The sequence below is a fragment of the Dicentrarchus labrax genome, unplaced genomic scaffold, assembly GCF_905237075.1.
Source record: "Dicentrarchus labrax unplaced genomic scaffold, dlabrax2021, whole genome shotgun sequence".
Classification (NCBI taxonomy): domain Eukaryota; kingdom Metazoa; phylum Chordata; class Actinopteri; family Moronidae; genus Dicentrarchus; species Dicentrarchus labrax.
The window spans coordinates 10,944,459-10,958,887 of record NW_026136705.1 but is presented as its reverse complement, the minus strand read 5'-3'; the positions used below and the strand labels follow the sequence as shown (position 1 = coordinate 10,958,887).

The following is a 14,429-nucleotide window of genomic DNA, read 5'->3' as shown; positions in this document are numbered from 1 at the left end:
ATAAAGATTATATGGGGGAAAGGGAAAAAGCCTATGTGCGTCCAATATACACATTATATCCGCCTCTCTCCTGCTATTGGTTTCTGTGATGGCATGGCAGCAGTAGAGATCACACAGACACTCGTGCCATGAGGACTGAAGTGAAACTCTATATTTCTGCTCCTTCTGTGAGTTTATTGTCTGTGACTTCACTCACGTTGATGACAGAGTCTTTGAACTTGATGTGGAGCCTGTAGTTAGAAATGGCAATGATGGCTTCATCGGCATGGCCAAGATATTCCACCCCTTCCCCCTGAAGAACTGGGAATGGCACCTGTAGAGACACAAAACAACTGTTTAGGTTTAAGCGGAAAAAAACACGACTATACCCGTTTATTGTCAGGCTTTATTATGTCTACTGGGAGTAAAATCATAACTTTCAGAGTCTACAGCCATGCTAGCTGATCTGTAAGGGCATTACTTAGGTTGCTTTCTATTTCTGTAAAAAAAACTGGTTTATTTCCCTCAGAGGTAAGTATCAAATGTATCATTCTGGTGTTGTTACAGAAACTCAAGTTCTCAAATCATAATGGCACTGGTATTGAATTCTAGATAGATAACCAACAGGAAAGGTTCAGGCGGGCACAATCTTTCCTTCTAAGAGCTAAACTCGTAAGGATTGCGGACATATTGCAAAAAAGGGGGGCAGTTCGCATGTGTAGCTGTCCAATTAGCAGATCATAGTTTTACAGAAGAACCTTTGTGAGCACAGAGCTTATTGGTGAGTCTGAATGAGCAAGCATGCAGACAAGGCAGGGCTGGGAGGGAGAGAGACTGTCTGCACCAGTGCTGACGATACAGTGAGGGTTCCCAAACTGTCCATTAACATTCTTACTTGTGCCCATTTTATTACAGGCGCAGTCAAGTCCAGGCTTTGGCTGCAACAATACCCCTACATTAAGATAATTGGTTCCCAACAGAGGTTAATAGAAAACATTTTTCATTTCACTCTGAGGCAGGGCATTAGCTTTAAAAGCCGACCACGTGGAAGAGACACACAGCTACAGTTGCCCACTTATAAACAATGTCTCAATTCGTATAAAAATGGAAGTGCCCAACCACTTTCAGTGCGATCATTTTCACACTGACCACTCTGTTTACTGTAGCTGCTCTTTCAAAGGATTTAAAAATGATGACTTCAGTGAAATATAAGACCCTTTTATGGCTGCTGTTGATCAAGAAGATTTAAGCTATAACATTATGTACAGAGATTATAAGATTCCTTCTGGCTGATGTGAAACAGTGAAGTCTTTTAGGAGATATAGCTGACAAATTGAGGATTCTGTTGCACCAATTTATTCCTCGTTTACATGACCACCTCATACTTAAGTTTCTCTTAGTCATCACTTCTATGTGATTGCCTGCATGCACTGATGTTAATCCTTGCTGCCTTAACATAACATAGTCATTGGGGAACACGAATTGCAACTCAGGTCTCGTTGTTTAGTTGCTGGTAGTGAGGACAACAGTGTTGCTTAGAGACAACATTACCTCATCCTGCATTAGCATGCACTGCTGAGTCACGCAGAGGAGGACCCACTGGTGCATGTTGAAAGAGGACATGCAGCAGGGCAGATGGGAGATTATCGTAATATGTCAGAAAATCAGGCTTAGTTGAAACAACATTAGCCAATACAGTTAAAAGCACAGCCTTAGTTAGTGCAGAGAGCTGGATGTGATCGACCCATAAAACACAAGTCAGCATCTACTCAACCAGCCTACATTTTACCACTATGGACAAAAAGATATATGTATAGAATATATATAATAAATCTCAAACAAAACAAAACAATACAATTCTTGTAATATGTCAATTGGCAAGACGTCAAAAGCCATCAGTGCATCAGATAGTTGATGAGTGTTGGTCCAGAGAGCTTATGTTTAAAAAAAAAGAAATAATTAAACCCAACATTTATCACTGCACCTGCTGTTGCTCATCTCTAACTGAAAATGTGTGCCTGAGCCAGGACAGGAAGTATGATGAGGGAAAGAGTACAGCTTAACCTGGGAAATGGAGCACGTAGTACTCTGCACTCAGACACCAACGCAGCCAAATATAGGCTGCAGGTCCCTTGGCACCCCGCACGAGGACTTCTAAAAAGTGGAATATGTAAAATCTGACAGTAAAATTTTGCATGCTTTTAGAAATGTTTCAACTCAACCACAGCTGGCACCCAGCACAAAGCTGTAAACTCTGAAGTTGCTTACTGCGATAGAAAAAGCTGTAGATACAGTTTTAGTATGTACAAAAAACAATTTTTCAAAAAAATCTGAAAAAGGGAAAGCCTAATCTAAAGCATTTTTGCATTCGTCATGAGTTGGGAAATGTGGGCAATTTGCATTAAATATATCCTCAACAGCAGCAGAAATGGCTGAAATGAGAACATGAAGCTACTGAGTCTGTGTGCTGCATGTCCTACTGAGAGAGCCATAGTTAACATGCTGTACAGACTGGGAGCTGCATTTAACAAGCAGTGCTCCAAAAGTAGGTGCATGAGTCACCGGCAGCCAGCAAGTGCAGCAGAAGATACTGTGTCACGTTTCCTCTGCGAAGCCTTCAGCAGCAGAAATATCAAAGAGAGAGAGAGAGAGAGAGTGAGAAAGAGAGAGAGAAAAGACCCGTGAATAACACTCTCTGACTTGTGAGTCGTGACTTCCGGTTCAAGCAGCCTGCCTGTGAGGACAAGCACGTGTGCACACACAACTGCAAGCATGCACCAGGGCTTGCACGCACACAGGAGGGGAGGCTACAGCGTATTAAATATGGTGGGGTAGGGAATGCCCGTAATTTGCCTGCGGGAAGGCTGTGGTGAGAGACATCAGCTGTCAGAGAAACTATCATGGGAGTGCCTGCACACACAAAAAAAACACACAAAAGCAGATACACAATGTGTGACTGCATGTGTGAATGCAGGGGGAGGGGAAGCATACGTATAAGAGTGCAGAAACACAGAAAGTGATGCAAGGTGACTCAAATGAGAACAGTATTTAGAACAGAAACAGCTATGTTACAGATCCCCTTGCATTCTTCTCACACTGTTTATCAGGAAATAAAGAAATCTTCCTTCTGCCTCCTGCTATTAGTTTCTGTGATGGCATGGCAGCAGTAGAGATCACACAGACACTCGTGCCATTTGGAAGTGAAACTATATTTCTGCTTCTTCTGTGAGTTTATTGTCTGACTCGCATTCACATTGATGACAGAGTCTTCTTTCCACAATCTTTTAATAATAATAATAATAATAATAATAATTTTAAAACATTTCTTAACAGGCTAATACTCCCTGCAGTTCACTGCAACCCAAGTGGAAACATGGTTCAACTGAAAACCATAAAAACAGAAACAACAGATAGTGACCCCTGGCTGGGCAATTCCCTCCACCTTCCCATTGTCCAGTTCTCCAGACACATGATGCTCAGCTCCATTAACCACCAGACAGCCAGAGAGCACAAACTCAACACCATGGAGGGAGGGCACAGTGCAAGTTGCCAATCCCAATTTTGCTGTTGGCATCTTCATTGTGGAATAGACTCACAAATCCCTCTCACTTCAGTGACCTAAATGCTTTTTAGCTGCCCTGTTCTTTATCCTCTGCAGTGTGGGATACAGCCCTACAATAAAGACTGAAGTCAAGAGGTAAAATCTTAATTGAATGTAAATAAGTCGAGCATTAAAATGGACTGTCCAATTCACTGTAAGAATGATTTTGGAGGTGACACTGAGCCAATAACAGTGTTATATGGATGGTATTGTTAAAGGTCTTCTATTGCACTTTCAATGCAGGACATGCAGATTAATGTGTATATTACAAACTTACTTTCGTATATAAGAGTTTGTTTTTGGCAAACAGTGAAAGCTTGTCAAGACAATATAATAATCTGCTGTCCATGGTTAAAATGCACATGTAACAACCATTACTACAACTAAAAGGCATGAATCACACCTTCTTCAGCCCTTTCATACTGTACATAAGTTGTCAACATTTTCAACTTCCTGCTTTCACAATGTTCCTTCTGTTCTTGTCTTGCATAAATATATGCCTTATCTAATTATGGTGGACTAATTCAAAAGCTCTTTTCTAAATAATTACTGAAGAAATTTTGTTTCTTTTAAGTATCTGCAGAGAGCGTGGGCAGAGGCTGCATTCAAATGCAAATATTTTGTTATCCACCAAGTAGCCTAATTAACTTTTTCCTGTGTTGAACACTAATAAAGGATAGCAGTAAATTGCTCCTCTTGGCCAATGTCATCATCTCTCCTTCAGGCGTCAAGCCTGCTGAGTTGTGAGTCTTGCAGTAATATCTTGGCAGTCACACTCTACATGGGGGCAGCCCAAGTTTCATCAGAGGAGCACTCTGGTGCCACACTAGGAGCCAGGATTGAAGATGAGGTCATAACCTGGAAGGGCCACACTTGGTCTTTTCACCAGCTCCTAGTTATCTACTCCACATACATGTAGCTGGATTGTCAGAGCAGATGAGCTGTGCTCAGGAGAAGTACTTGTTAAGGGTTGATGAAAACTACTTGGCTCACCTGAAGGCTTTCATCCTCCTTCACCAGCTCCTTCTGGGGGAACAGGTCCTTGGCCTTGATATACTCCAGACTTGGAGGCCCTTCTTCACCCTGTCAGACACAGAATGCAGAGGTGGTCAGATAAATACTTCTATCATCATTTAGGTTGACATAGCAGGGAGGAACATCACATAAGACAGACAAAAGCCATGGCCCAATACAGTTTAATAATAGCAATGTCAAACCACAAGAAAGAACACTGGAAGCGCCATCATCAGAAAAACTACTCTGTGAAATCAAACTTAAAGTTAATATTCTCTGTGTTCTTGCATTGGGCATTTATCCGGGCGGTTAGCCTCTGATGCAAGATGCATGCCAGGTAGAATTTCACAATCCGCACCAGCTAACTCACAGACATCACGTAGGAGATTAAATATTGACTTTGAGACCCAAAATTCCCTTTAAATAGGGGGCACATGACCTTATGTTAGGTCAATGAGGCAAGTTATTTTGAAATATTTACCACTCGATCCTAAACAGCATTGTCAGGTACAGGTAACACATTTTTTGACACACAACCCAGACAACAGACAATCATGATAAAAGTACTGAAGGATCCAATAATCAGGACTTAAAAATAACAATAAAATCCCACTTAAAGAAATTAAGTAAAATGCAGGTCAAAAAAAGATTAATATGCTGAAGGAAGAATGTAACTTTGACCTATTTATATTCTGCTTGCTTTAGCACTGTGCAGGTAGTTATTGCATGTGTAAATGATAGACAGGACTGGACATCAGATACCAAAAAGGCTGTAGACTTTGTGACTGGGTGTTACAGTCTTGTGTAAACAAAGATACTGGGACTTGATAGAGATACTGGGTATTTTACACACTTGACAAGTTTTTCATGAGTCATGCACTGACATTGACTTCTTACAGATTTTTAACAATTCCTCACTAGGGTCACTTTTGATACCCAATAACCCAATAAAATAATGTTTCTATGACTGTGTGAGAGGACCATCTAAACTAATATAATGTTACATTTCTAAGGTTGCTGATAAATTAAACATCCAAATGCAGTCCTATCGAGTTATAATGGATGGTTGGTTAAATTTAGACTGCAACACCTCAGGTAGCAGCAGAGATGAGAACGAGAGAGGAACAAAGAGGACAGTCAACCATGTCCTTGCAGCCTGGAGTGCCAGTGCCCATCTCTTGCACTGAGCAAACACTTTCATTACATGTAGGTCATACTTCAATCACTGGAGAGAGAAAGGTAGAAAGTAATCGAATGATGAATTTGGAGGACATGCCCTTGCTCTTGCTTCTTTTTTACCCATTTGTAAAAAACAATTTTTCACTTAATAGTTTAACGTACCATATGATTATTAAAACACAAACACAATTGTTGAGTAACATATCAATGTTATTTCCAACAATATAGACTAAGAAGCACTTTTCTCCTTATGAAAGGAGACTGTCAGATCAATGATAATTCGGTCAGACAAGAATATATCGACCAACCAGCAGCCCTAATACACATAAAGTGCACATGTATACCAATATCCCAAGTTTGAGTCTTATGCTTGGTTTTCATATTTATGATGTGATGTTTATGATTGTCTGTTATGGCATGTGCAGGCAGGTCTCCTCCACATCCAGCCTCTCTCTGTCATTTCTTCAGTGACCTCAGTGTTACAGTGTTATGGCTGCCTGAACATTGCTACCTTTGCTACTCGGCTGGATTTGGCTTCTTCATCTGAGTACAACCGTATGTCGATGCTGTTCCTTAATGAAAACAGCAGTGGAGTCCTGAAGGGGGACCAGAGGGAGGCTGCATGTAGTCACCTGTGTTTTTCATCTACTGACTCAGGTTGGTCTCTTGCTAATTAAAGACAGTAAAATGTCATACGTTATCGCAGGAAACTCCCCTGATGTCTCACCATGCAGACCTCCTGCCATGTCTACATTCATTACATCTGTCATCCAAAGGTCCAAGCCGGTGATTAGACCACACGATAAGCAGACCACCCATCGCTGACAGATGGAGATAGTGTGCCTACAGTTACAACCCCCCTCCACAGGTCACCAACTTTTCATTATCTAATTTCAAAGACATAGAGATCATAGGAATAGGATGTCCATCAGCCTCTGTGACATAAGACAGTCTACATCTATGGAGGCTCAACAATGAGGAAATAGTGTATTGCTGACATGCCATATGTATGACATATGGACAAAGATCAAATACAAATGTTCACCTTCTTACTGCAATCAGGTCAAACAATAATTCAGTCTGTTTTAGCCAACTGATAAAGTCCAGAGGGAATACAAATTGAGCTGAAATAATTCATCAATGTGAAATTTATCAAAAACTATTTTGATAAGCAATTAAAGAATTATATATACATATATATGACAGTAAATTTAATATCTTTGGGTTTTAGCATGTTAGTTGGACAAAATAAGGAATCTGAAGATGTCACCTTGGACATTTTATGGACAAAACAATTAATTAGATCAATCAATAATGAAAATAATCAATAGCTCCAGGTCTCCAGGTCTTAGGAGTCAACAGGCGGAGAATCCTTTGCTGCAGCGGAGTTGGCACTAAAGGCTTACTATGGGTATGGGAAGTCTGTGTGTGGGAGAGAGTAATGGGATAAGTGACTACACAAAGTCTACCTGCTACATCTACACCATGAATTGCAATAAATTGCAGTGCTAATGGCAGCCATGGAGGAAGGTGTCAAGGCTGTGCCTAACTGAGATGTCTACACTCCTTGAAAGATGTTCCAACGTTAAGTGCTGTCAGGTATTACTGTGGGCTCCATTTCCTCCAAATGATGCCTTTATGTTCATGCTAAAGCTTCCATCTCCACATAAGAAACAAGGTGAAGGTGAGGTAGAAGAATGTTCAATTTTGGTTAGCCCCACTGTCAGCCTTGTAGTTATACCAGTTAAAAGACCCTAAATGAGCTACTTCTATTCAGTTAATAAACAAGAGAAAGCAAATACAATAAGTTCATATCTACTTTTAAAATGATCTGACTAGACTGTATTAGTGTTAAAGTTGGATTTTATTTACATGAAACTGCTAGCAATGGTGGCTTTGCGGCCATGTTGGTAACCATTTGTTCATACTGTAGTTCTTCAACAAGAGGGTGATATTGTTCATGTCAGAAATTCCTGATATCTCTGACTCGGAATTACAACTTGAATGCTTACGTAAATGGTTTTTCCCACTCAGCTGCTCATAATCAGTCGAAGAGATATGACGTGAATGCAGCATAACAAGAACAAAGCTACTGAACATTTAAAACTCAAAACTGTGGTCTCTCTCTGAGAAAAAAGATGCTCCAGTCAATACTAAGACACTCAATTTCAGACTTGCCTGAACTTCTCCAAATCCCTCTGCAATGCAACCCCACTAATCTTTTGACCTCTGACCCGAGTCAGCCTTTGACGTCAAGACAGATGAGGCAGCTGTGCATCATCAATTCTACTTATTTTCACCTGAGAGTGAGTAGGCCATGACAGTGGCCATCAGTCAGAGGCATCCTTTGAGGGTCTGGTCATTACAGGCTTATCTCACACACTGTTGCTGGGCAGTCAGACCCATACAGGCACAGACTCATTTGCTATTTAAAAGGGAATACAGTTTACCATTGAGTGCCAGACAGCTGTCATATATTACTGGAGAAGCTATAGATATAGAACCTCCCCCAAAGAAATTAAATGCTAATCAGTTGAGAGGACAACACTTTCAATCCCCACACACACACACACACACACACACACACACACACACACACACACACACACACACACACACACACACACACACACACACACACACACACACACACACACACACACACACACACACACAATATCAATAATCCCTCCACTCCCTTGGTTCCTATATGTCTTGTGCTGCACTAGCTGGTAGACACTTGGCACCATTTACTTAATTCTCTTATGGAGCTGCACTGACATTGCACTCCTGAGAGGCCTGCTGGTACACAGTGTACTTTAAAAAGGCAAAAAAAAAACGCTGACTAAAAGTTGTGTGGATGTTGTATTGCTTCATAAATCCATGACACAGACTATATACACAGTCTGTTTTAAACTGATGCATTGGTGCTAAACCGTATTCACATTAGAATGACAATAGTATACTTTGTTTACCAGGCAAGTTATTACGGCAGTTTAAAGAGACAACAAAGGACAGACAAATGTCAGAGGAGTAAAAACATGGACTGAGCTGCATTAAAGCAAAGACATCGGTGTAGCAATGTTTGGAGGAAGACTTGTAGCAAGTGAAACCTCTCCTGTAAGACAACCTTGATACTTCAGCTACATAAGTTATTTCTCATGGCTGACAATTGATCAAGACAGGGATTAAAACTGTCAATACATTGACAAACAAGGAGTGAGGAACCTGAGATTTTTGGTCCATTGCAGTATGTCCACAACCAGACAGACAATCAGCTTAGGGAAGATTAAAGGAAAAGAGAAATGCTCTCACTTCCAACCGACTCACAAAGATGGAGCACAGCTTGTCCTGTGCCTGACACGTTTTTGCTTCGTCACTGCTGTGAGCCTCCGCACCCTCCCCCTCCTTTGTCCAACCAGCAATCAAAAAGCCGGAGCTGACAGGCATGCACGCATACACACATACGCCTCAATGCATTTCTCAAATATTAATGTCAGAGTGGATAACACATGTAACTTCTTGATGACATGTATTGCCGTAACAGTGATAGTATCAGCTAGCAGCTGGCTAGACGGCCCTGACAAAGCAAGTGAGTAGCGTTTCTGTGGAGAGCTCATGTTAGTACACTAAAATAAGGTTTTAATTGTTGGAAAGCATGTGTGAAAAACGGTCAGACATTTCTTCAAGAGTGTGAATGGAAAAATTAACAAGACAGCCAGCATGACAACACAAAGGTAGAACAGGTAGAGAGATGGAAAAAGACACTGGTACAGTCTTCATGAATAAGTGTCCGGTTGCCATGGATACAACAACCTCTTTTTAGAGGCAGAGTCCCTTTCTCTCTAAAGCTTTGGGAAAATTTTCTGTCTTTACTCATCAGATTATTTACTTAATCTGACTGGGGCTTTGTCCTAGAGTTGTGCAGATTAGAGAATCACTACATGATGCAGAGGTGACCTCCTAAAAATGTGGGGAACATGTGCTTGTATGTCTGCTTTTAAGTGTCCAGGCATTCACTGTTTTGGACATATTAAATAAGGCAGACATAGCCTGGCACATTATGTGAAATACGCAGAATGACCCCAAATGAGGTGTCAGGTAGTAAGAAAAGGAGGAGGGTGGATAGAAACTGAGGGTGGAAGGGCAGGTCAGAATATAAAGCAATATGAAATGAAAAACAAATCAAGAGAAAGATATTTGTTTTTGAGAGTTACCATAGGAAGTGCGGTGTGAGTAATAGGTCAAGATCAAAAGATGGCAGTATGACGAATCTTTTCAAATGCACTTCTTTCTCCCTGTCCTCTCTCCTACTATGTTAATATTTCATAGACCACTGTGTTCTAAATGATCACTCCAATTTTAGTCTGATAACTGGGCTCTACTCCAGCAGCTGAGGGAACTAGGCAGGGGCAGTGTTTTCTAGAAGCGAGCAGAATTCATCTGAAACATACAAAGTTGGAGTAACGAAAGGTAAACAGATCTTTACGTGGTAATGTTTATGATATTGGTTCCTTCAAGAAAAAATTAACAGGGGTAAATTTACAGGTCTTCTTATAACATTAGTATAAGTTGCAAAACACACAAACAAACAAGGGAAATGTTTCATTGAGAACACTGCTTAAAATAGATTACAATTCCAAGGCAAGAGACAGTGATCAGAGAATGTCTTGATCTTTGTGCATGCAAGTACAGACAGAGATTCAAGGCAACAGAAAGAGAGAAAATATCTCAAAATGCCAGTTATCCTCCTATTTAAAGCCCCTACAAGGAACTTTCATTTTGTGTCGAAAGTTCCCTGTAGGGGCTTTAGAAGGGGCTTGTCCCCTGTGAACAACAATGGTAATACTTTCTACAACCTTGTTTCATTGACTTCAAGGGGATTCCAACCAAATCTGACCCTGGCAGGCATTAAGAATATCCAATACACATTGCCAATCATATGGCTGATGGTCTTGTTTGTTTATGTAGGTCATATAGGAGGTATCGGTATTAAATTGAGGCTGTTTCATAACCAGTTAAAAACTCTTATCTTAACTATTATTAACAGAAAACAACACAACCTGCTCTGTGTCTTTTATTTGCATGCTGTCCTCTATCAGGATACTGTGGTCACAACAGCTTTGGTGTCAGACAGAGCGGTCAGACCCAATGGCAGTCCCATCACAGGTACCAAAGAGGGTGCAAGAAGGTATACAGCCTATAGCACATGCCCAAAAAGCTTTTGGCTGTACTTACACCACTGATTCATTTAGCTAGTGGGTATAATAGAATCTGAGTCATGGAAAAATCTTAACCAATTCAATTAGGCTTTTTATAGTTCTATTTGGTTCAGACAACATATCGCAGAGGGAGATAAAAATGATATATTGGAGATAGGAGGAACAGTAACTGGAGATGTTTTTTTCCATAGCTGGATCACAACAATTGTTATGATGATAAAAACTTAGCACAACGCTGCAGCCCTCGTCCACAAGACAAGACTGACAGAGCCGTGGGTCCACTTAAGTAACAGAGGCCATGGATACTAAATTATACAGACTGACGCAGAAGAGGAACTGCAGACTCAGCTGCACCACAGACATATTAAAAAGGAGATCATAAATTGTGTAAAGCCTGAGCACGTCTGGTCACAAAGAAATGAGAAGAGGAACCAGCAGCTGCACTCTTCCTGATCTACCTGAGAACATTATCAGCAATGCTTTCTCTGGAAGAAACAGTGATGGAAGTGATAGTAGAGCTTTCCTACTATAAACATAATGGTTTTACTAGTATTTCAACTGATTTCAATTGAGTGTCACTACTGCCTATTGCTATTGTCAGATAATCTTTAGCCATGCTGGCAGCATATGGCAGATGGATGGCAATGCCGGTCTGTTGGTCAGTCGGTCAGTCCACTACTTTGGTCCGGGCTGAAATATCTCCATTAGATTTACAGCCATGACATTTTTTATAGACATTCAAGGTTCCCAAGCGGATGAATCCTAAAGACTGGTGATCCCCACGTTTTATCAACCACCCCCAGCAAGTCAAAGTCACTTATCCACTGAATAAATTAATCACTGAATGGATTGCCACAAAATGTTGTATAGACATTTATAGTTGCCACATGATGAACGTAGTATAATGTCTTGGTGATCCCCTGACTGTAGCATTGTCATGACATTCACATTTACTGTTTTGAGTGAAATGTCTCAACAATCACTGGATGGATTGCTGTGATACTTGGGACATGCACTGTAATATTTGTAATAACTTTGGTGATCATCTGACTTTTTAAAAAAAGTTTTTTTTTTGCCTTTTATTGCCTTTAATTGATAGCGACAGCTGGAGATAGACAGGAAGGTGGGGTAGAGAGAGGGGTCACGCAGCAAATGGCCACAGGTCGGAATTGAACCCCAGGCCGCTGCAGGACTCGGTCCATGGTCGCCAGCTCTACCAAGTGAGCTAACCGGGCGCCCAATCATCTGACTTTTTATATACTTTTTTTAATGTACTTTTTATATCATCATCAGTTCAAAATTGTAATTCATGCTATAATTTGGTTTATGACCAAAAACTTGCTAAACTAATGACGTTCCCGTCATCCTAACTTAACTGTGTGTTGTGTAGTTTGCATTTAGTGCTAATGTTAGCATGCTAACATGCTAACCAAGTAGGCGAACGCGGTAAACATTATATCAGCTAAACATTAGCATGTTAGCATTGTCACTGTGAGCATGTTAGCATTCTGATTTTAGCATTTAGCACAAGGTACTGCTGTGACCAAGTACAGTCTCCCACAGTGCTCATAATTAAGGACTTAGGCAGTCAGTAGGTGTGGCATTTGGGGCATGTTTGAACATTCCCCCTCTCTCTCTCTCTCTCTCTCTCTCTCTGGATCTCTGGATTAAGGTATTCCTACAGTTTGTAAATATGTAAATAGTCTGTTTGCTCTTCTCCCTCTCAGTGTAGATTTTTTTGGCTAAGTAATAATAATGTTAATAATAATGTAACTCAACCAGTAAATGACTAAAACAATAATGACAACTGACCGTGGCCATAGACCTAGGGTGATTTAATCTTTTTAATTCAGGTATCAGTGCAGGGAACAACTAGCAGAGCTTCCATGGCAGACCAGAGTGAGTTAATGAAGCAATGAGAGTCACTGAAACAAAGCTCTTAAATTATATTCAGTATGTAAAATTGAAAAAAAAATCCATAGTATGGGAAAGTTGAAAGTAGAATTCGGGACAGTTGCAGGACACCGAAGACTAAATAACTGTAGACTGTTTGAAACTATATAGCTTTCAGAAACTTTTTCATTTCAAACTATGGGGTTGAGATAGTTTTCACAGTCTTAGAAAAAAATCTGAAAATAACTGCAAATCCAAATATATGAATAAGACAAAGTTACCAAGTTTGTTAAGTCCAATGTTATATTAAATGGACCAATAATATGGCAGGTGAATGTGACAGATCTTAGTGTTGAAAATGAGACTCAGTTCGCAATTAATAGGCATCACTGAAAGGTCAGAGGTTAATTTAGGCCAGGGACGTGAGGCTAAGACCACCCTGTGTTGTTCCTAAACAGTCAACCTTTTAACCACTCTGTCTCAAGATCAAACTAAGAGAAACACCTATTCTCCATCATATCCTCCAAAATATCACCTGTACACCCCCATTGCAGTTCCTCCACTGCTGCAGTGAATACACTTCACTGCTCTACGGCTGGAGCAGTGACTGCACAACGCGTTCCCTCTCAGCAGCACATTTTACACATCTTACTCCTGACAGGCCCTCTGTCTCCTCCCCGCCAGTCAACATACCGGCAGCTCAAAGCCCTCAATACAACAGAGGTGAGTGATGAGAGTAATAAAGTAGCTTCTCATCATCACATGCCCAACAAGACACTGAGGTAATTCAATTATTTGTATGTGGAGTCAGTGTTGGTTACTTACTAATAACCGCAGCGCTCACGTGTGTCGCCCAACACCCCCACCCCCCACCGATTGGCTGGCAGGCACACACATGCAGGCAAGTGAGGGGAGGGCTTTCATATACACCCATCACAAACCAGACTCATAAACAAAATCGAACACCCAAATAAAAGCCTGTGAACTTACGAAGCAGTTGAGCATGGAGCAGGACACCCTTCCTGCGAGGCTCATGTCGAGGAGAGGCAGGGCTGTGCCTGAATGACACGCAGCCTATAGAGCAGCAGCACGACCAGTGCACGAGGAGCCGGCATAACCATTCTTCTCCCAGCCGGAGCCTCTCCACCCCTCGTCCACTCCGAACCCCTCTGCCTGCCGTCCCTCTCCCCCCCCCACCTTTTGCACGTTCTCCCCTTCTCAAGAGGTGCTGTGGGACAACACGACAGTCCCGGCTCTCATTCAGGAACCCACCCCACCCCCCCACCACTCCCACAGTGGGGAGAGAGAGCACGTTGGTGTCTGAAGACAGCCCCTGTTGCACTGCTGAGAAAGGGAGGATAGTCCATAAAGATACAGAGAAGAACAGCGGTCCAGACAATCAGCTGAGATAGAGCTGGCGAGAAAGCAAAAGTGATGAAATGACTGCAGATGTACCTTCCCAACGAAGGAAGCGAATGGATGGAGGGGAAACTGCGAGAAGAGAAAGCAGGAGAGAAAGGAAGACAGAGGGAACTGCCTGA

General features: G+C 41.4%; 1 protein-coding gene across 6 annotated transcripts in view; it reads right to left on the bottom strand.

Annotated features, from left to right (window-relative positions):
* mtmr4 (myotubularin related protein 4) overlaps positions 1-14,429 on the bottom strand; it is a 42,845-nt gene that overhangs the window by 16,717 nt on the left and 11,699 nt on the right. For 2 of the 6 annotated variants that reach the window (XM_051400896.1, XM_051400897.1), the window contains exons 1-3: positions 13,879-14,061; positions 4,574-4,663; positions 197-313 (exon numbers count right to left, since the gene is read on the bottom strand). In XM_051400896.1, coding sequence (XP_051256856.1) covers positions 197-313; positions 4,574-4,663; positions 13,879-13,923 — 252 coding nt within the window. In that variant the 5' untranslated portion in view covers positions 13,924-14,061. Of the gene's footprint in view, positions 1-196; positions 314-4,573; positions 4,664-13,878; positions 14,063-14,429 lie in introns of those variants that run through there. The other 4 variants (XM_051400899.1, XM_051400898.1, XM_051400895.1 and 1 more) reach the window with 3 other exon arrangements.